Consider the following 23,040-nt stretch of genomic DNA (forward strand, 5'->3'; position numbering starts at 1 on the left):
TGTGATACACATTTAACTGGTCTGATACCTTATTTTTTCTTGATTGGAATGGTGTGGTCACACCTGACCAGTGTCCATGTCTTCTCAGTGGGGACTGAAATCAAAGATTGCTAATAGATGTCTGTCCCCGGGGCTGGTGGGGTGTGTCTCAGGATCAGAGGGTCTGGACACTCAGGGCCCTACCGTGAACACTCAGGCACTGTGTCAGCTGTGGATTTTTCCTTAATTTGTTGATTTATTCACTGAGTCAGTAAATCCTTTCTGAATGGTGACTGTGTGTCAGGATTGACCAACACCAGTGAGATCCTCGCTCACCTGGGGCTCACAGTCTAGCGAGGAGGCAGGAACCTGCAAGTTGATTCTCATGTAGCATGGGCACCAGTGCTGGGTGGTGCTGGCTGTCCATGGCTGGGTAGGGGGTGACACCAGTTTGCTCCTCATCTGCCCTCAGACCTTCTCTCTGAAGCAGGGGCATCCTCTAGGATGCCCTCCTAGACACACTCACACAGCACCCACTTTGGAGATCATACCCCTACCCCATGCTGAATGGCAGAGTTAGGTCTTTACCTGCCCCTCTCGAGTCCACTTAAGTCAGAGTCTCCCTTCCTCCCAAGACCTCTCTGTCCTCCCAGGTTACCATCGACGACTACAGAGAAGAGGATGAGGACAAGGACCCCTACCCACCCTGTGATGTGCCAGGTATGCAGCGGACGCCAGAGACAGGCTCTCAGCTCTTGAGTGATGGCTTTGTCCTCACACTGATCAGCGCCTGGGTCTGTGGCCAGCCCAGCTGGGCACACGCAGGGCTGCTGAGGCTGCCGAGGCCAAGGGTTTGGTCCCCTAGTGGGCTGGTTAGCTCTGGTTTTTCTCGGGCGGCTTAGGGAACCCAGACACCCGGTGGTAGGGAGAGAACATGGAGGGGGAGCAGGGCACACACAGCCTGCACTGGGTATCTGTAGGAGGTGGCCAGTGGTCAACACTCACTTGCCACTTGCTCCTTGGCTGGGAACTTGATGGGCTGCTGGAGGGAGGTCCTGTGGAGTCAGGGGGCCTGGGAGACTGACAGTGTGTGACTTGAAACCCTACACAGTTTATCAGGCTGAAGCTGAGTGTGGAGGTTGCTGGGGAAGCAGCCAGGTGCTGGGGGGCTGGCACCTTCTCCTGGTGCTCAGACCTTAAACTGCTGGGGGCCTCATTCCTGCAAAGGCACACACTCACCAGATGAGAACGCTTCTCAGCCCCAACCCACACACTCTCAGATCATATTTGGAGGGTTTTGATTAATGTAGCCCACCAGGATCCTATGTCTATGGAATTCTCCAGGAAGGAATACAGGAGTGGGTTGTCATTCCCTCCTCCAGGGGAATCTTCCCAACCCAGTGATCGAACATGGGTTCCCTGCATTGCAGACAGATTCTTTACTATCTGAGCCACCTGGGAAGCCCTGTGTAAGCTGATATACATTGTTAAAGTTTAAGCCACATTTTCATGTGAAGTTGAAAATGAGCGTTCAAACCCAAATGCAATCCTTATTTCATGCCTATTAAAAAAAAAGTGTCTCCTTTAAAGTAGGTGAAGAGGAAGAGGAGGAGGAAGAGGATGAACCCGAGGTTCCTGCTGGCCCCCGTCCTCGCAGAATCTCTGAGTTGAACATGAAAGAGAAAATCGCCCCCATCCCGGAAGGGAGTGCTTTCTTCATTCTTAGCAAGACCAACCCGTAAATATCCCCTTTCTAGCCGCGTGGCTGCCCCGTCTCCCCCAGGACCCTGCAGACTGCTTGAGGGTGGCTGGGGGCCGGGGGTTGGGGGGCGGGCAGTGCAAGGGACGACGGTTCACAGCCCGTTTCTGTGCCTGAGCCTTGAGGCCCCCGTTCCCACTGTCCCCTGTCCTGTTCCAGCCTTGCCTTTGCCCTCTGATAGGGCTATAGGGGGGTTACCAGGTCCTGGGAGAAGTGCTATTCCAGACCCGCTCCCACACACCCCCGCACTGGGACAGCAGCGGTGTGGTACTGTGTCTCTGGTGTTCTGTGGGTCGTCACCTGTGAAGTGTTTTCCATCCAAAGGACCCTTTCTTCGTAAGGAAGTCTTTTGCTAAGATGCTGTGGGAGATGAGGGTTTTGACCAATTTCCTGAACATCTTCACTCAGAGGCCCAATGTAGCCGATCACTTCCCAATTGAGTTTGATGGTGATATACCAATATTGCTCAGTGATGTTTTATAAGTGGTAGCTATTCAGTTCAGCTCCGTGATAGCCTGCTTAAAATAGCATTTCTCCTGTTAAAATGATCCAGTGCTTGCCAGGAACTTGGTAATTACTCACAAGTACTGTAAGAGAAAGAGATGTGTTTACTAGCTGGTTTCTAGGTTTTAAATCATCTGGGACAGAGTGAAATGCCAGGAGGAATAGATGGCTCCTGGAAAGGTTGCTGGAATTGCAGAAGCAGTTCTGGGCTGTCAGAGGAGAAATCTGTAAATTCTCAGGCGCCAGGGAGAAGCAAGGCGGGTACAGTTCTTACAGAGTTGAGGATTAGATGGTAATCTATTTTTTTTTATGGGCCATTTTAAAAAATCTTTTTTGAATTTGTTGCGATATTGCTTCTGTCTTATGTTTTGACTTTTTGGCCTTGAGGCATGTGGGATCTTACCTCCCTGACTAGGAATCAAACCTGCACCCCCTGCATTGGGAGGCATAGTCTAATCACTGGACCTCCAGGAATCCCTGGATGGTAGTTTTTATATCATTGTTGTTGAGAGTTTGCGTATCTCTTTTAAAAAGCTATTCAGCCTCCTCACTGACACCTGCAGCTCACTGTGTCTGCTTATACGGGAGGAATGAATTCCATTTGCCCCCAAAGCTTTGAGCACTTCTTGCCCTCACAGCACTGTCAGGCTTTCCCCAGCTGCTGACAGCTTGCCAGCCCTCCAGGGACCACAGCCAGGCATTCAGCAGCCCCAGAGGGAAAAAACGAAGCAAGACATCACCTTCACATAAAGTTGACTTATGGTTTTTAAAGTAGAAAAAACTTTTCCAAGGAAATCCTGCATGTATTCTATAGACAAAACAAAACAAAACAAAAAAAACCCAGCAGTGAAGTTCTGAAGTCAAATACTGAGGTTAAGGGAAGTTGGGCAGTGACTATACTAAGTAGTCCCCAGGAAGTCAGGGGCATCGGGAGAGGCTCTGACAGCCTGCGGAGCTGTTGTGAGGGTCAGGGCTGGGGTGCTGGGCACATGCTGCCCCCCTTGTTTCATGGGACCGGAGGAGCCTGCGATGGCTCCGCCACAGCTGGGGCAGGGAGATAGATCCTTGTGAGATTCTTACATGATGATGTGACTTCCTCTTGACTTTCTCAGCAGCACTTGTTGTGGGTCAGCTGCCCCCAGCATAGCACTTCTGACAGGATGTCCACACACCCCGCTCCCCGAGGTCAGGTCAGGCTGCAGCCTGACTGCTGGGGTCACCCCTGTTCTGTGTGAGCGGCTACAATGAACTCTGACCTCAGTCTCTGTTCCAAGGCAGGAAATGGGAGCTGCTGGGCTTCATGTTACAGTGGGGAAGTGTCACCATCAGACCTGGATTGGAAATGTGCCCTGGTCCCATACTAGCTGAGTCACCTTTCTGGGGACTTGGGGGTGGCAATACCACGGGGCTTCTGGGAGTTTAGCTCCCTGACCAGGGATCAAACCCTCGCCCTTGGCAGCGAGAGCACAGAGTCCTAACCACTAGACTGCCAGGGAATTCCCATAGCGGGGTCACCTTAAGAAAGTTCTTTCACAAGCTGAAGCCTCCGTTTCTTCACCTTTAGAAGGGCGGTGTCCCCACTTTTCAGGACGCGGTGAATGGTCTGTGGGGCTTGTCCACACAGAACCCTCAGGGTTTCGGGGAAAGAATGGTCCGGTGGTTCCAGTTTGCTGGGTGGGGGTTTGGGCGGCACGGGGACAGCCGTCCTCCGCCTGGTCCGTCACCACGGAGTGGCCCCAGCGTGCTGAGAGCGCTGGCCGGCGGGCTCGGGCCCTTCCGGGGCTCATCCGTGCGGTGGCTCTTCCTGCAGGATCCGCGTGGGCTGCCACAAGCTCATCAACCACCACATCTTCACCAACCTCATCCTCGTCTTCATCATGCTGAGCAGCGCCGCCCTCGCCGCTGAGGACCCCATCCGCAGCCACTCCTTCCGGAACACTGTAAGCCCCCAGCGAGGATGGCAGGGCGGGGCCCCCCGGGTCAGCGCTGGGCTCGCAGGCAGAGGCCGGTGTCCAGGCAGGGCCTCCAGGGGCCACGGGGGTCAAAGCTCGAGGGGGCGCCTCCTTCCCCTGCAGGCATTTTATGCTGCAGATTTGTCTGTGCCAGAGAGGTTTTTTGTTATGGGCACAAACCCTTATTGAATTATATATGTTACACCTCATTTCAGATACTCAGTAGTAACAGTGTATTCAGGAGCCCTGCTTCTCTGCATCACTGCCAACATTTTGATTCCTCTTTTCCCCTTCCCAGTCAAATTCATGTGCACACCTGTTTTGAGGTTTCCTGCTGGTGGCAGCATCCAGCAGAGAGAAAATAAAATCGAAACCTGGTGTGTCACATGCCTGGGGGGCTCTTATTTGGGGTTGGCAGGAAGACTTATCTTATATGGACTCACATTCACACAGCTACTGTTACTGATGAGAAATACAAGTCAGGGAGATGACAGATGGGGACCTGAGGCACTCAGCGGAGAAGGCCGAAGTCTTGGTTAGTTTGGGGCAGGAGGTGGCTTTACAAAAGAGAACAGAGGGTTTAATCTTCTATTAATCAGTTTTCATAGTTCAGGCCTGACTCCCTTGCCTCACATCTGTGTTGGGCAGAGACTGGTACCTAAGTCAGTTCCTGCCTGAGCAGTTCAGTCTCAGCAGGTCAGCCGTCAGCACTGAGAACAATCCAGAGGCAAGACAGCTTCAGAAGACGGGAGCCTATTGACTGCCGGGCCTCGAGGCTGTAGCGCCGTTTCAGCTGATTTCCCAGAAAGCCGCCTGGGGAGGCAGGCCCACAAGTGTGCAAGGCCGTCAGAGGTTGCTGCCTTGCCTGTTGGTACTTCTTTCTGTACAAGAGATTTTTGAGATTTCTGGATTTAGACAAGTCACCGGATCAGTGCCCCATGATTTCAGTTGTGACAACCAAGCCCTGTGCTGTCTTTCCATTTCCTGTGCTTTTGGTTTGAAGCCTGGCAAACCCAGTCTGTGAGACTGATGAGATATGGGCATCCTGATATGACGATGAAAAGATCTTCCCCTCAAAGCATGGTTGGGTGACGTAAAGATGGAGCCCTGAGCCTGTCTCAACCTGTACCCAGGGGTCACAGCTTTTGTTAAGATTCCTGACGTCTCTATCTAAATGCTCAGATGGAACAGGGCCCAACAGGATGTCATCAGTTCCATCATAAAGATGAGACACAAGGGGAAAAGCTGTTTTGGGAAAAAGTACCATTGTGTGACAGACTAGGTCACAAACTGGTCCTAGAACACAGGTTGACCAAGAGTTTGTTTACCTGCGGGCCTCATGTTCTAATTTTTATTGTAATTACTTCCCCATGGGTTTATTTCCCTGCCACTTTTTCCAGGAAATGTTATTGTTCCTTTTAAATAGGTGTTCACATGAATGTGTGTCTTGCTTTTAAAAATATTGCACTGTTTTTCTTTGACTGTGGTCAGAACAGTTAGCATGAGATTTTCCTTAACAAATTCTTAAGGATACAAGACAGTATCCATAGCTCTGAGTATCATGTTGGGCAGCAGATCTCCAGAGCTTACTCACCTTATGTGGGGAACTTTATGCCCATGTCCACCTGCCCCAGCCCCAACAACCAGCCGTCTGCTTTCTGTGTGTGAGTTTGACTACCTTAGATACATCATATAGCTGGGATCTAGCAGTGTTTTTTTTTTTTTTTAACCTTAGCTGAGTTACTAGTGAAAAAGAAAAAGTAGGCAGAGTGAACAGAGGACAACCTGAGTCCGAGAGCCTTGACCCTCGGTACCAGGCTGGGTTGTTGGCTCCCCACCCGCTTTCAACACACAGAGAGACCTGCTGCGACCTCGGAGGGGGTAAGGGTGAGGGACAGGGCTCCTTGTGGGCGCCCTCCGTGGTGTCCTGGAAAAGACCTTTAATTGGCTGGCCAGAAACACAGATACACAAGAAGTGTTCCAGCAAAATTTATAAATCCCCAAATGGAAGCAGTTTGGAAAATGAATAATGCAGCCTGAAGAGAGAACTTCGGGGAGGACAGCTGGCCTTTGAAGCAGAGGTTCTCGCCTTAGTCTCCTAGCAGTGAGGACTCCCCTGGGGTGGGTCCCACATGCACACAGCAGGGCCCAGGGCTCCCAACCAGCATCTCAAAGCCCTGGCCCCGTGCTCGGTGATGCAGAGACTGGCCGCCTGGCCTGAGCAGATGCCTCTCTTCTCAGCATCCGCATCTGGGAAATGAACGGAGTCAGCCTGGGCGGGCTCCATGGGTTACCTTCCGGCGCTGGTCTCTTCAGTTCCCCCAAACTGTACAGCCCAACTGTCATGAAGATAAGCAGCCAAGGTGGCCAGTCCCACCGGAGGGTCCCAGCTGCCCTGTTGTGGCGGAGAACTTCCTGTGAGCGTCCTCAGTTGACGCCTGCTGCCATCCGCCTGCCCTCCCTCCTGCCCCTGCAGATCTGTGGAGAAGCAGGGGCCCCAGAAGGGAATACAGGACTGCAGCGTCTAGAAAGTTGATGGTATTTTGGGGAGTGCTGATAAAACGAGCCCAGCAAGGAGGAAACCTGCCTTGAGAGAGAATGCAGTGTTAGACACAGAGCAGGAGGCAGGAGGAAGAGGATCAGTGAAACTCTTCTTGCAGATGTATCCAGCCTGGCACGTCGGTGGAGGAAGGTGTTGGCTCCCTGACTGAATGGGTGGGAATTAGAGGGGACATGACCCCCTTTGACACCACTTATACCTTTGTTTACATTTTCCCTCCAATCTGAAGCTCAGCTGGAGGGCAGCATATTTCATTCTACCAAAAGGGCAGTTAAAGATCTAAAATGTGTGTGAGACTAATCTGACACCACAAGTATCTCATCAGCATCGTGTGCCGATGAACAAAGGTTATTAATAAAACACTTTCCTAAGTGAGCCTCTGCTGCCCAGAACACAGGGGCTGGGAGGGGAGTCAGCAGGAGTGGTCACAGGAGGTAAGTGTGCCCAGAGCTCTTTGATGGGCCGAGTGGGGCCCTTGGAGCATCTCTGCACTTCCCTCCGGGGTGACAGGCTCCTTCCGGGATGATGGGTCTCTGAGCGCATGTGGGCGTGTGGCTGTCGGGAGTTGTCCGGATGCTGTTTTCTCATCTCCACGTGTTGTGCCTTGCAGATACTGGGTTACTTTGACTATGCTTTCACAGCCATCTTTACTGTTGAAATCCTGTTGAAGGTAATGGCTTTTTCATGGATCCTTGCGTACTCTAACGCAGCAGTAGCAATAACGCTGGCAATTCTTTGTTTGCCTTCCAGATGCTAGGTTATGCAGATTATGTCTTCACTGGTACTTTTGCATTTGAGATCGTTTTAAAGGTAACAGGTATCGCAGGAGTGTGTTTCAGGGGCCTGCTCCTGTGTGTGACACACGGCCAAGACACGTGATGTGCTTTTGGCTATTTTCAGTTTTTGTCCTCTGTGATCAACCTCCACTTTTTTTTTTTTTTTTTAAAAAAAAGAAAGGATTTTTTTTTCCTATAACCATTCAACCTTTTGTTGCTGTTTCTTCAAAAAAACCCTTGAATGCATGTGGGAGCTATTTTGGCTTCCTAATAGTGATTGGGAATTATATTTTGCTTCTTTTTTTTTAATATCCTCTGAAATTTGTCAACTGACGACAGATCCAATGCTGTGTGTGAACTTTCTTCCACCCTTCCTGTCCTCGAAGTCAGAGGAAAAGCCTTCCTCCGAGGGAGGAAACGTCTCTCTTGTTTCTTTGACTGCATTATGTTTTTGGTGCCCTGAAATAGTAACACACTATTTTCTTGCAACAAGATTTGCAAGATAACATGGGTCTCTCTGTGTTAAGATATATCTGTTTTAATGGATGGGCTTACATTTACACAAACAAAAAGAGCACCTTCTGGACAGGGTGCCCAGAATGTACTGCCCATGCATGAGCTGCCAGTTGCCATTGCTGCATGTGGTTTGTGTCCTGGTTTTGAAGGCCACCCTGGGTGAGCCCATCCTCCATTTCTATGGACTTGGAAGCCTGTAGACCTACAGTGGACAGCCCAGAATCCCAGACTTGCCCAGGGGCGTGCATCCTTGATGTCCTGGGGCAGTGTGGCCTGCGACATCTCCTGGTGGGGAGGCACTCAGGGAAATGGGGACTTGTAACCACAAGTTTCTTTAAACCATGTTGGGGTTTTTGTGTGTGCATCTCAGGACAGAAAAGAAGTATTTTCATGTAGACTACTGTGGAACTTGGGCTCTTTACAAAATCTTCTGTAAAATGAAACCTCAGTTAACATTCCAGGCAATAAGAGTATTTAGTTACTTTCTGTCTTTCTCTTTTTTTTTGGCTAATGAAAATATTAGCACAATACCGACCAACCAACCTCTGTTTAAACCTTTGTTAAAAATCTTCTAGATGTTTGAGTTCCTTTTCCTGCCATCAGGTCAGTAAATGTGGTTGAATGTGGTCCGAAGTGAGATGCTGCCTGGATCAGTGAGCAGATTCTACCACCGTCTCCATGGTGACGGGCATCGCAGCAGAAGGCGCAGGGTGTGGGGTGCAACAGTGCCCACCTGGCCTATGCTCCATCCTGAGTTTTCTTTTTTGGTAATTTGCCATCTCCTCGGACTGAATTTGGAAATGTCATCCTTAGCCTGTTAGCCTGGTTAATTGAGGTTTTATTTTCCTTTCCACATTTTTAAGTTGTTCAATGAAGTGTAGGTACTCTTGGGCTTCAGGGCAAAGAGATACAGGTTTATTTAAAGAAAAAAACCCCATAATTACTGCTTCTCACTTTTTATGTATTTGCCTCAGTGACTTAAATCTTCCAAATCAATCCTCATTTTGAAGAAATCTTAGAGAGTGGAAAATAAGCTAAAACAAGAGGGATTCCAAAAATGGAGAATCTCTGAGAAGCAGCTGACATTGAAAAGGTGGTTCCTGATAGCCTGGGGAAGGTTTGGAAGGCTGTTTGGTTACTGGGTTACATTTGAAGTGGGCTTTTTGTTGTAGTTTGTGGGTCAAAGAGGATTGATTATTGGCAGTTCCACATGGTCCAGTATAATTAACTCCCAGCTCTTCCTTTCTGGTACTTATCTGAAAATTCCCGCATCTTTTTTTAAAATAAGCAGTAACTCCATGTGTTTTTCAGTTTTTTCTCTGGGGCATTTGCTCATTAAGCTCCTTGTTTAGGAAGCTCAGTGGGGACCTGCAGTGTGGGCTCCGGGCACTTGGGGCCATGGCTTAGAGAGCAGGTGAGGAGCAGGTGAGGTACACATAACAGCTTCTGAGCCACACCTGGCCAGAGTGGCTGGACTTACAGGAGCCCTTTGAAATGGATATATCACTCGGGACTGTTAAGAGCAGCATGGGGCCTGGGGAAATGAAGCCACTGTCTTTGTCAACAGTGTGTGTGAGGCCAGGGCTCAGGCACTTCTAGCCCCACTGAGAAGCCTGGGTTGGAGCAACATGGGCTCTGCTGGCATCTCAGTGGGGCTGGAACTGAGTTTTATGGGGAAGCCAGGTTGTCTGGGCAGTGATTGAATCCTGAGAAACCTGGTCACGTGGACCACTCCTGAGACAGAGCCTTTGGAGGTGCCAATGATATAATCATATTTGAAATTTGTCATTGTTATAATGAAATCCCAACTGGTGTGTTCTTTTAAAATGTGTTGGAAGTCAGCTGCCCTTTGTTCATTTTTGAACAAAGCGTTTGGTTACTCTGCCCTGTTGCTTTGCGTTTCTGGCTTCCTAACCCACACTTGTTCATAAAGTCATACTTTGCTCAAGATTTTGTAAAGAGCCCAGGTTGCTTTTCCCCTGGAAAGAAAAACAAAGAGGAAAAAACACTAAATCACTTATGATTCTGCTCACAGATGACGACCTTTGGCGCTTTCCTCCACAAAGGCGCTTTCTGCAGGAACTACTTCAACTTACTGGATATGCTGGTCGTTGGGGTGTCTTTGGTGTCATTTGGGATCCAGTAAGTATTCTGTGTGTGTGTGTGTGTACACAGGACTGTTGGGCAGGCAGGTCTATGTGAAGGGGCTTCCCTGGTAACTCAGATGGTAAAGAATTTGCCTGCAATACAGGAGACCCAGGTTCAATCCCTGGGTCAGGTAGATCCCCTGGAGAAGGGAATGGCAACCCTCTCCAGTATTCTTGCCTGGAGAATTCCATGGACAGAGGAGCATGGAGGGCTACAGCCCGTGGGGTGGCACAGAGTCAGAGACAACTGAGTGATTAACAGCTTTGTAAAGCCTAGGCATCATGTTGATGGTGGCGTTCAGTTAACTGGAAAGCTTAATTTGTGCCCATACCAGAAAGAATTGTGACAACACGTGTTTCGTTGTGCTTCTGTTTTTCTGTTTATGCCATTTCCTGGGTTGTGCTCACTATTCTCTGTGATTTTTTTGTTTTGTTTTCAAAAGAGGGTGAAGGAAGTCTAAACTAGGAGGGAGGGCAGCTGGGCTCTAGCCTGGGGTCTCCATGGATTCTTCAGGTGCTGGGGGGCCTCCTTTCCTGAGATCTCCATTCCACTTCTGAACATGAAGGGTAGCATGAGGTGGCCTCTTTAGCCCTTCCAGCTTGAGGATCAAAGGCTTCTTTCCTCTCCAGGATAAATCAGCTGCTGTGACCCTTTCCTTCCAGTCTCTCAAATTTTTATCTGGGAAGGGCAAAGCTGAAAGTTAGAGCCTCAGGGCCTTTCCATGGCGTTGAGTGATTTCTAGTGGGGAATAACCGCAGCTGCACCCCGCTTGCTGTACCTGGGGGTGTGAGGCAGAAGCTCTAGTGGGAGCGTCTAGGGGTGGCCTTGCTTTCCTGCGGACTTCAAAGCACTTCTGCTCGGGCACTGACCACCAGTGCCTCCGTAGAAGGGCCCTGTGTGCACACGGCCTCTGAACTAAAGGTGAACAAGAGGCTGTGTCCCCGTCAGAAGATGAGGACCCCTGCTGAAGCTGCCCTGCGCTAAGCGTCTCCCTCACCTCCCTTCAGTGCCCAGGGTGGGGAGCCGTGTAGCCGTGGCCTAGACGGACATTCTCACGAGTGTCTCTGCAGCTCCTGGGGGTTCCTGGCTGTGCCTGGCTCTCCCCACCGCCCCCACTGCCTCATGAGAGCTCATGCTCTGGCCACACTCAGCCACCTGCCATTCTCCACCAGCCGCAGCCTCCCTTCTGGGGCCTGCGTAGGTGCTGCCCTCCTCGGCTGGAGCCCCTTCCCCGTTTGTCTAGGTAACCCCATCACCCCTAGGTGCTCACCTGGCTGTCACCTCCAGGGCACCTTCCCAGCCCCACTGAGGCACACTCCCCCGGCTGCCTACCCTCTGTTGTCACTCCTGCACACTGGCTTGCAGTTGCCCATCTCTCCCACCCAGCAGCAGCCTCCTTGAAGGCCAGGGAAGCCCAGCATCAGAGCAACACAGCAGGGCCTCCAAACTTAGAAAACCAACCAAACGAGCACAACCCAGCCAGGTCATGCCGAGAGCAGACATCAGGTGGGAAGAACCAGGCGCACCCGGAGTCACAGCTCTGCTGCATCAGCTGCGTGACTCTCAGGGCTCCATGAGTTCCGATCCAGGACTGTGGTGGAGTATGGACGGGAAGGAGAAGAGCCGTCCTCCTGTGGGGCTGTGGGGAGAGCTTGGCTCTGCTCCACGGGGTCCCACCATCCCCACACTGCAGTGAAATCATCTCGCAGCATTTTAGCAACTGTGATACACTCTGCTTGCTTTATTTCCTCTGCTCTTTCCCTTAGATCCAGTGCCATCTCTGTTGTGAAGATTCTGAGGGTCCTAAGGGTCCTGAGGCCACTCAGGGCCATCAACAGAGCGAAAGGACTTAAGGTTTGAATTCCTCCCCAGGCTGGGCTAGCTTTGGTCAAGGTTAGCTATCATCACTGACTTTCCTGGGCCGGAGCTGGGCTGAGGCCTGATGGATTTTTTTAAGTGGGTTTTGGCTTAGAAAAGAACATTTCTAGTCAATGAGGCTGGCTCTCCCAAGCGCTGGTAGCATTTTAAAAATTGCTATTTTAAAATTTTTGTTAATTTAAAATATTTTTCTTTATCTGACTACTGTCATACTTTATTACTTTTTTCATTATTAATAGTATTCCTTTGGGTTTAGTTCAGTCTTCAGCTCTGTTCTTAGGAAGTTTGTACAAAAGGCCAGAGGGTTTACATTTTCCCAAGTCCTCTGATGGGGTGCGTAAGAGGGGCTCATGTGCCAGGCGCTGCTCTGCCCCATGGCTCTTCTACCCTAAGCTCACTGCTTTTAAGGAAACCAAGGAGCAGCTTCTTACAGGGCATCCCTCCCAAGTGGCCACGATGCACTGAGGGGAACTCGCCATAGATCACTGCCTGCAAGACAAGGCATAGAGGACTGTCAAGTAGGAAACTCATGTAAAAATGCACATAATCGTAGAAAGTCTTGGCTGATGTTAGTTCACCCTGTGGCTAAAATAGCACAGTCAAGTAATGGCCCCCTGTCTGCTCCCCACCCCTCCTCCCCAGCACGTGGTCCAGTGTGTCTTCGTGGCCATCCGGACGATTGGCAACATCATGATCGTCACCACGCTCCTCCAGTTCATGTTCGCCTGCATTGGGGTCCAGCTCTTCAAGGTACAGGGCAGGGCCCTTGAGCACGGAGCCGAGCCCGTCTCTTCAGGGGGAACCAGAGTTTGACTGCCTGTCTGTTTTGTGTCCAGGGAAAGTTCTATCGCTGCACAGACGAAGCCAAAAGTAACCCCGAAGAATGCAGGTGAGTGTCCTGAACGTTGTTGCTGTTTAGTCACTAGGTCATGTCAGACTCTTCGCAATCCTAGGGGCTGCCGCCTGCCAGGCTCCTCTGTCCAGGGGGTTCTCCAGGCAAGAATACTGGAGTCGGTTGTCGTTTCTTTCTCCAGGGGATCTTCCCAGACGGGAGGTTGAACTCATGTCTCTTGCATTGGCAGACAGATTCTTTATCACTGAGCTGCCCAGGAAGCCTGCCCTGAATGGGGGAGTGGGGAATTTGGAAGAACAGATAGAGAGCTTCAAGGATTTGTTCATGTTTAGTGTCTCTGAAGGTTTTGTTGTAGAGGGCAAGAGTCCTGAGAGCTCAGCTCCTAGCTGGAAAGATGGAGGAGTTGGTTTTGAGGTGAAATTCACAGAACATAAACTTAACCTCTTCAGACTGCACAGTTCAGTGGCATTTCACACAACCCTATTGTAGTATGAGCGACGCCTCAGACCAGTTCCGAAGCTTCTGATCACCCCTAAAGAATGGACACATGGGGAATTCCCCATCTTCCCCAGTGCTAAGACTCCACACTCCCAATGCAGTGGGCTCAGGTTTGATCCCTGGTCAGCAAACTAGATCCCACACGCTGCAACTAAGACCTGGTGCAGCCAAATAAATACATTTTTTTGTTTTTGTTTTAAAAAGAAACAAAGATTCCTTATATTTTAAAAAAGAGAGTGACTGGACCAACGACTTTTGATGTCAGTAAACTGAGGGGTTGGCACTAAAACCTAAAATAACAATTAGCTCCCCCTACAGCCACGTAGCCAAGCTTTTCCTCAAACCAGAACTCAGAGCTCGACCTGCCGGAGTCCAGGATCCGGCCCCCTCTGCTGACAAGTCCCAGGCTGCTTCTCCCCACTTGCTCCCCTCACCCGCAGTTTGGTCTCATTTTCATTCACAGTAATGGTGACAGGAGAGAGCAGGTGGTAAATACTCTTTTCTCTTACCCCAGCTCATCCACATGACTCTGAAGGCAGACCCAGAAACCGCAGCCTGAAGTGCTGAGACCTTAGCATAGACGTCCGTGTGTCCCTGTCCTGAGATGTCGCCAGCCAAGGCTGGGCTGCTTGCCCTGGTGCTCAATGGGCACTTCTTTTCAGTAGTCAGTGCCCTCAGAGACTTATCTGACTGCCGTGTGGCCATGGCTGTGGGCTTTGGGGGGCCCCGTTCACACCGTGGGTTAGGGGGGCGCCCATGGAGGTGATAGCATGGAAGCCTTCCCTTCCCTCACTATGTCAGCCTCCACATCTATGGAACAAAGATGCTGGAACCCTTCCAGAAGTGAGATTGTATGAGAAATACTGTGTGCCAGCAATTACAGAGTTCTTTTGGATAGAGGACTGGGAATATTGTTAATATCAGAAAAGGAATTCGATTAAAACTAAGACAGAGATAAGAGGATGCTTGGGCTGGTTTCCAAGAGCTGTGGAATTCCACACAGCCAAAGCTCTTGGTTCTTCATTGCACACTTGGAGCCCGTTGTAGGAGGGATGGTTCTTGTTCAGTAGTTCTCCTTTGTGGTCAGACATGTGCTAGGTGTCTGCTTGGTCGCTCTGGAGAATACTCCTTTAACTGGTTATTTGAACGGTGGAGTAGACTAAACACAGGCCAGGATTCAGAGAAGGGCAGCCTGTGCTGTGTTCAGACCTGTGGCCTGGCTGTGGACCGAGCGTGATGATGCCCGGGGTTGGGGAGGGATTGGGGCGGCAACTCATTCCATATCCAGCTTGGGTGACCCGATCTCTTTCCTGTCTAGGGGCCTCTTCATCCTCTACAAGGATGGGGATGTTGATAGTCCTGTGGTCCGTGAGAGGATCTGGCAAAACAGCGATTTCAACTTTGACAACGTCCTCTCGGCTATGATGGCTCTGTTCACGGTCTCCACGTTCGAGGGCTGGCCTGCGTGAGTACCGGGACCGTGTGTCTCCTAGGGATGCCCCTGCTGCTTCGCAGGCACTCTGGGCTGAGCTGTCTCTCCTGGAGTGAGTCCTGCCGCTTTTCTCCAGCGTTGCAGGCCTCTTCTCTGACTTTGTAACTTTGGGCCACTTGCAGTCACTTCCTGATGCACAGGGCCCCTCTGTCTGATTCGGTGAATGATTCACCTCTATGGGCAGCTGCCAGGACTCTCAGATTTGAGAAGCCGGGATGGGGTGAAGAGGGCCTCCCTGGATGGGAATGGGGAGTCCCCAGAGGCATTTTTCAGGCCAGCCCCTGTGTCGCCCCATCAGTAAAGCTGCCGTTACGCTGTCCTAAGAGGCCCTTGATAGTGTCCCAGACTGTTTGTTCGTTCATTCCGAGTCCTGATACGTACCAATGTGTCGTGTCTTTCATTGACACACTCGCTCAGTCATTCATGAAGTGTGCTCTTGATATTAGCTCCCGGCAACACACTGTATTAAGCCCCGTGGAAGAAACAGAGCTGTCTAGACATGGTTCCCCCTTTCAAAGCCGGCATCTAGTCAGTGTCCTCAGACAAGCCAGGCACGAGAGGCCTGCTGCGTCAGTGACATGGGTTTGAGGAATGACTTGGGTTTTGATGGGTGGGGTAAGAAAAAGGGAAGGAAGTAGAATACAGAAGGAGAGTCTCTTACACCTTTCTTGTTCTCTGGTCTCTGATGGCACTCCAGCTCCTGCACCAGAATATACATACATTGATGGTGTTCTGCATGTCAGGTTGTCACGCCCAGAGGAGCTATGCAGGGTGGATGGGCTGGCAGGACTCTCTGGATGCGTGGAGTGCCTGCAGAGTAAGAGGACAGTCCAGTGGGGCTTGGCCCTGGGAGGAGGCGAGCATGGGGCGAGAGCCTGCTCTCTTCAGAGGCGCTGGCTGTGGCCTCAGATTTTAAACATGGCACTTTAGGAAATCTGATGGCAGCTGCCACCAGGGATGGTAGGAAAATGAATGAGCTTGGGGCTCAGGGCAGGTGGGCTCCACTCTGACTCTGCCCCCCCAGGACCTTGACCTTGACCTTGGACACTGAGACCCCTCCCTGAGCTTCTGTAAGATAGGACTGCAGGGTGTCCACCTTTCCAGATGGATGTGCAAGCATCCAGCACAGGGCAGCGTGTGGTTAGTGCTCAGAAAGGCTGCATCTGCATGGAAATGGGCGTGAATTGAACTGGAGGTTGCTGCAGTAATTTCCCCTCCTTCTACTCAGAGTTCTGCTTGGCACGTATTTCACTGTAGTGCCTGCTTCAGTTTGGAGAATCTCTTGTAGTTCTTTGGAATTTCCCTGGCTGCGTACTCATGCTCTTGCGTTTATAGCTTTCAGTTCCGCTAAAGACATCCATGTGATGTCCTTCCTCTCTTCTGTCTGTGACTAGAAAGGAGCATTATTTAATACTTGTAAATCTTTCTTGGTCCTCAGAGCAATCAGTCGACAAATACATCCCAGGTGCTCCCTCCTCCCTCAAGTGCTGGGCTGCCTGGCCTGATGCTCAGGAGGCTTCCTGGGGGATCACTGTGTATCCAGGGGACTAGGGGTGGGCTCCTACTGAGGGGTCCTGCTCTCCGTGTCCCCAGAGGCACTCAGAAGGCAGCAGGGCTGGTGCTGACTGGTTCTCTGCTCTCCAGGTTGCTGTACAAAGCCATCGACTCGAACGGAGAGAATGTGGGCCCCATCTACAACTACCGCGTGGAGATCTCCATCTTCTTCATCATCTACATCATCATCGTTGCATTCTTCATGATGAACATCTTCGTGGGCTTCGTCATCGTCACGTTTCAAGAGCAGGGAGAGAAAGAGTATAAGAACTGTGAGCTGGACAAAAATCAGGTTAAAGTCACACACTGTTTGGGCTTCTGTCCCTTGAGCTAAAGAGGACTGATTTCTCTTTTGATGGCTTTCCCCATGTGCAGAGCAGGGTGCCCACCTGCTCTCTGCCCCTGGGGCTCAGGGCCTGCTCAGAGCACTCCCAGCCAATCTGAGTCATCAGTGTTGAGAGTTTCCCAGAGACAGATGAGGCTGTAATTTTTAAATTTACTCCCACAAGTGGGTGAGAAGCCAGAGTACCTTGGCCGCCTTGTGTGGTCGTGACCTACCTGTGACAGCTCAGAGTCATGCAGGGTGGTGTGGCCTGGGGACAGAGAGCACCCCTTGATATTCGCATAGTCCCTGGCAGGGCATAGCCTTAAATCTTCTCAACCTTGGGTCTGTTGACGCTGGAGGCTGGATAATTCTTTGTTGTGCTTCCTCTGCATGGTTTAGAAGCATCACTGGCCTCTACCCACTAGATTCTAGTAGCACCTTCTGCACCACCACCCCCCGATTCTGCACCATTTTTGGTGACAAGCAAAAACATCTTCAGACATTGTCAAATGTCCCCTGGTTGAGAACCACTGACTTAGAAGGAAGTACCCTCTCAAACCACAGGGAAAGTTGCTAACTTTAACCTTGAGACCAAGATTGCACTGGCATCACTTTCCCTTGACCCTGCACCTCGTTTTAACTAAGCTGACAGACAGGGGGGCCTTTGGCTTTGCTCACTTGATGATGTGAGAGGGCTGGAAGACCGGGTCTGGTCGTGTTCTCCATGAACCTGCTATGTGACTGTGGGTGCATCCCCCCTCCTGTCTGGGTTAGCCCCCTTATCTCTTTTAAATTGAGGACATGAACGAGTTAACTTTCAGCCCTGAAAGTAGTCTGTGAGATGGAGATTTGTTACAGGAATTTCCCCCAGGCCCTCTATCAGTAGCCATCTCTGTTTGATGACTACATAGTGAGCAAGGGTCATCTGCCAGCCCGGGCTTCCTGGGGGGAAGTGGCCGTGCGCAACGAGGCTGTCTGTCTCAGGCTGCAGCCTCCCCATCAGGGGAAACACGAGGACCGCCAGGTTTGCAGGGAGATGTCACCCTCGTTGGGTGCACCTGCAGATCCTATCAGCCACAGTCTGAGGGAGGCCTGGCCCAGCTCTTCACCTTCCTGACCACCGCCAAGGACGAAGAGCATCAGGGCGGGACCCAAACCGCAGCTGAGCTCAAACTAGGTCACCACAAGGTCCCAAAGAGGCTCTGATCAGGGGTCCCAAGAGGCAGCACGTGAAGTCATGGCAGAGCCAGGCCTTGGATGGAGAGAGCCTGTCCGAAGTCAGAATCCAGAGACAGAGTCGAGAATAGGGGTCAGTGAGGACCAAGGAGCCAGGAGGGTCTGATGGTGAGCTGAAGGCTGTTGGGGCTGGAGGCTCCTCTAGGCCGGCTGCACGTGGCACACTGGTCACGGCCCCCATGTGAGTGCCTGGGGCAGTGCCCTGGCTGTCATCCCAGACCACGTCCTGGGGTTCTTAGATGAACTCAATGAGCTCCTGAGCCTCAAAAGTTCTCAGCAGACACTCCGCTCACTCACCACTAGATGCTCAGGGTTAACACCCTCGCTCTCCTTCTGGGAGATGTCTCATCTGGGTCCCTCCTGGAGCAGCCAGGGACCTCCAGTCTCAGGGAATCAGCCCAGCCCCTCTGATTCTTGAGGATTTCCTTGCCTCTCATTACTTGGCTTCTTTTCCTGGGAAGGAGAATTCCACCAGCATTGAGGAAGGGCAGGTAGAGATGGGGGTCGAAGCCTTGCATCTCTGCTTAATGCACTACAGGACCTTAGTCTTTTAATAAGTAAAATGAAAGCACACTGGCTGCTCCGCTTACCCTCCAAGGCTGCTGTGAGGAGCGGATGAGGGGATGGATCTGGGGGGTCCATTGTCAGTGATGCTGAGTGGTACCCTTGGGGATTGCTATGGCGATTTCCCGTCATCCGGGGTCCTTCCCAGTAGGTGTGCACCGGCTTTTCTGGGCAGACGAGAACTGTGTCCTTTTTCCATAGACGTGCTCAGGACCCCTGTTGCTCTTTTCTGCCGTTGCAGCGTCAGTGTGTTGAATACGCCTTGAAGGCACGTCCGCTGCGGAGATACATTCCCAAAAACCCCTACCAGTACAAGTTCTGGTACGTGGTGAACTCCTCGCCTTTCGAATACATGATGTTTGTCCTCATCATGCTCAACACACTCTGCTTGGCCATGCAGGTAAAAATGGAGACAGTCACGTGGATCACATGTGGGCCTTCGGCGCAGCCCCATGCCCCAGATCCTGAGGGTGGAATGCCGCCCCCTCACAAGAGGAAGGCTTTGCTTTTCTGATGGGTCTGGGCTGCGGTTTGGCCAGACTCCCATTCTGGCTATCAGTTGCCAGGGCAGGAGTTTACAGGCACTCTTTTGCATAAGAGATTGATTATGTATACATTGTGACCATCAGTGACACATCTGTGGAGCCCTAGCATGGCCTTCCAGTCTGTAAACCTTTCCTGTGGGCTCCTGTGGCCAGGGGGTGGGTGAGGACTAAAGCTCTGTCAGTGTGGAGTTGAAAAGACAGGGGTTTCAATCCCGACTTGACTCCTCAGCCCCTGGGTGATCCAGGGAAAGTTATTTACATCCCCCAGGACTGGCTTTCTTTGTTGGTAAAGTGGGAGACAGAGTTGATGCTGGATGACTTGCGTCAGGCACTTTGCTCTGGGACCGTCTCAGAGTGACATTCTTATCCTCAAGTCGCTCTCAGCGTGGCGGTGGGAAACTTTCTGGTTCGTGGAGTATGGAGTCTGACCTGTGTGATCTCCGCTCCTTGTTCATGCTGGGAGCAAGAGCTGCAAGTCCTGTCAGCTGGCCACGTTCAGTTACAGAGCGGGTCTGACAGAGTTTCCAGCACTCACATTGCCTGATGGCGGTTGCACCAGGACAAGAGTGGCCAAGGTCTAGTTTCAGTTTCCCACTGACTGTAAGGATTTGAGCAAACCATGTTGTCTGGAAAATGGCTCTAAAGACAGTCAAGGATACATTTTCTGGCCCTTTCCTTAACTTGAGGAATTCTTTATGAATGAAAAGGACCCTCTGCTGATGTAGGGAAAAGCATAAAGTCAAGATTATACTGATTTTGATTGAACATAGGCCTAAATGGCATAAAATGTATACCTAATTGAATCCTACCTTTGTCCATAGACCTGTGGGTGTGTTCTGCATTGTACCTGGGTCAAGGCCCTGAATATAAACCCTATCAGGAGAAAGGGTGGATTCCCTTTATCCTGAGCAGAGGAAATAGATGTCTTTCCCCTTCATTGTTCAGTCACCCTCATCCTGTTGAGGCCTCCTGTGCTTGTGGGGGGTCAGCCATATGCCCTCGCAGGGCCAGTGGGATCACTGGGAGAGGGTGCTAGATGGGGAGGTCACCTCCATGTCCAAGTGTGGGACGGATGCTTGCTGGGGGCTGGGGAGGGCTGGGGAGGCTCCTTTTGCAAATCTGGAGCAGACCCTGAGAACTGTGCCTCCGCCTCCATCCACAGCACTACGAGCAGTCCAAGATGTTTAATGACGCCATGGACATCCTGAACATGGTCTTCACCGGGGTGTTCACTGTCGAGATGGTTTTGAAAGTCATTGCATTTAAGCCTAAGGTAAGTTGCTGAAGTCACTTGTCAAGGGCTGTTGCTGAATCACCTCCGAGAACTGCTTACTTCCTGTTAGTTTTGTGTTTCTGGATTATGCTGAATGGTTCTGGCTGTTAACTAGGTTATCATCTGATAAGGGCATATATGTACGCAGGGGAAAATAAATCTGCAAAAACAAAACCTCATAAAAACAATTCCGAGAAAAAGAAAAGAGAATTAGGAATTTGCACAATAAAGATTGTTTTGAAACCGGATTTTTTGTTTCCAGAAGAGTATGCATCACACTGTCTCAGAGAAACTTGCCTCCTTACTTGAGCATTGGAGACACTGCTTTCACATAACCCATCAGAGATAATTCTGCCCTGATGTTACTTTTAGATTTCCAGCATAAAAACTTCAGTTTTCTTTGTTCTTGGTCTACAGCATCTTTTTCACCTTTTATGGAAAATTCAACCAGCTGCAGACCTCTCAGAGCCATACCATCTTTCGTTTGTTTAATTTAGAAAAATTTCTCTTTGCTTTAAGACAAAACAAGACATGCATTTTAAACTGTGTTGGACTGCTCTGCATATTCTGTCCCCTTTAGGAGGCCATGCATCCAGTCTACAGTTGTCAATGTGTGTAGTATAAGAGACAGATAGTACAGTATGGAAAAAGATGCACAAACCTGGAAGCAGACTGGATTCAAATCCCCAAGCGAGTGACTTCACTGTTCTGTGACTCCCATTTCCTCATCCATGAAATGAGGACACGAGTAGTCCTGTTTGATAGCATGATTTAGAGGAGTAAGAATCTCTCTGTGTGCCGTAGCTTACAGGAATGCCTGGCCTGGCACATAGTCCCATGCTGTAGATATGCCAGGACTGTCACTGTGACCACTACCGTCCTCCTCAGCAAGCAGTGATGTTCCCTTGTCCTAAAACTCTAGACAGAGGAGCATATCCAGGCTCAACTGTGGGACATCTAACCCTCAGTTTCTTTACTAGCAAACCCTCCACCCATCCAAGTTAGAGAATGAGTTTAGTGATCCCCAGTATTTGTTCATCGGTGTGGAAAGTATCTGACAATACTGATCTAAGTAAGACCTGGATTATGAAACGATGGTCTCACATACTCCATACTTCAGTGGGATTCTAATTCAGAACTGTTCCTTTCTTTAATTTGAATTAATTTCTATGCCATCTTTATCAGATCTTTGTGGACCAAAAAGAAAGGACACTTGTAAGTGACTGATCGGGGTGATTGCAGTGGGGTCAGATTTGGCACTTCTGCATGGCCAGATGCTATTTCCTGTGACTTGTCCATATCTCCATACATACACATTTCCTCCCTTCCCAAACTCTTCTGGATTTCCTTTGAGATTTTGGTTTGTGTCCCTCTGCCCTTTCCATCTCTGAACAGTATTTGTCTGGACTGATGGAAAGGTTGCAAAGTAAGAACTTCAAAAGTACTTGATCCAGGCAATATGGAATGTACCTATGGAACATTTCCCAGATCCCCACACCCTGACTTCCCCCCACCTGGTGATGAAGCTCCAAGAAGGCACATTTGCCCATGGCATGCGTGTGAGTCCGTGTGTATCTGTGTGTGTGCTCTCAGTGGCTGTGTCAGTGGATCACTGATACCAACGCTGGGAGGGGAGTTCAGTGGCATGTGAACAGACTGGTGAGGACAAGGGGAAGTCAGTAGCTAATTTATAATCAGTACTTATACATCAGAGTTTTTTAGAAACTGTGCTGCTTTCTAGTTTTCCTCCACAAGGTATTTTCACAGCAGAAGACAACTTCGGATTAGAAGTGAGAGAAATCTTTAAATGGCAGTAGCAGGATCTCGACACTCGAGGGGCACTATTGCCGTATGTGTGAAGTGGATGGATTTTATGTTGTCACTGTATGTCTGGAGGAGCCAGAGAGACTCATTTCACTAAGAAGCAAAGCTCTTAAAATGCTTCCTGACTCTCCTGTCTCCTCTTTTGTGTTAGCAAACCAAGGCCGGGCCTTCCACAGAGTCCATGAGGCCCTCCTCCCCATCAGAGGCAGTGGGACTGAGGAAGCACATTGCAAAGGCAGCCGATGGGAGAATCTCTGTAGAGGGCTGGGAACATGGCCCAGCAGCTTCAATTCAGAAAGTCTTTGTCTCTCCCGGAATGCTGAATCACAGGGTCCTCTGAGGTCATGTTCTCTACGGTGAGGGACACACGTTCTGGGAGAACTTTTTGGCATCTGTCAAGAGAGATGGGATTGCAGCTGTTTTGTCCTAGGAATACAAAGAGTGAAGTTAGCTCAGGTGAGCCTCAGTGTAGCAGCTTGGTGGCTGGATGGGGGCCATCATGGGGTGTGCTGGCCGATTGGTGTCCATGAAAACAGCCCTCCTGGTGAGCGTCCAGACAGCCCTTGCCCCAGCTGAGTTTGCAAGTTGCCCACCATGTGGGTCCTGCCCTGGATCAGTGCTCCCACTTAACATACATACAGGGTCCCTAGAGACTTACCCAGCCCTGGCGCTCAGGAACCAGTCAGTGAATGCTGGGCAGAGGGCCTGCTGGCAGGTGCCATCTGGTGAAGGCAGAAGGGGTACGGGGGGCTGGGCGGAGGTGGGTTCAGTGGGAGAGAAGTGCTTGCAGGTGGAGGGTTAGGA

General features: G+C 50.5%; 1 protein-coding gene across 5 annotated transcripts in view; it reads left to right on the forward strand.

The window, feature by feature from the left end:
* CACNA1D (calcium voltage-gated channel subunit alpha1 D) overlaps positions 1-23,040 on the forward strand; it is a 344,798-nt gene that overhangs the window by 260,362 nt on the left and 61,396 nt on the right. For all 5 annotated transcript variants that reach the window (XM_043442699.1, XM_043442701.1, XM_043442700.1 and 2 more), the window contains 12 exons: positions 633-699; positions 1,570-1,717; positions 4,053-4,182; positions 7,365-7,424; positions 10,082-10,188; positions 11,961-12,048; positions 12,715-12,822; positions 12,909-12,961; positions 14,742-14,888; positions 16,560-16,761; positions 18,836-18,994; positions 20,302-20,412. In XM_043442699.1, the coding sequence (XP_043298634.1) occupies positions 633-699; positions 1,570-1,717; positions 4,053-4,182; positions 7,365-7,424; positions 10,082-10,188; positions 11,961-12,048; positions 12,715-12,822; positions 12,909-12,961; positions 14,742-14,888; positions 16,560-16,761; positions 18,836-18,994; positions 20,302-20,412 (1,380 nt within the window). The remainder of the gene's footprint in view (positions 1-632; positions 700-1,569; positions 1,718-4,052; positions 4,183-7,364; positions 7,425-10,081; positions 10,189-11,960; positions 12,049-12,714; positions 12,823-12,908; positions 12,962-14,741; positions 14,889-16,559; positions 16,762-18,835; positions 18,995-20,301; positions 20,413-23,040) is intronic.

This window comes from Cervus canadensis, chromosome 22, assembly GCF_019320065.1.
Source record: "Cervus canadensis isolate Bull #8, Minnesota chromosome 22, ASM1932006v1, whole genome shotgun sequence".
NCBI lineage: Eukaryota > Metazoa > Chordata > Mammalia > Artiodactyla > Cervidae > Cervus > Cervus canadensis.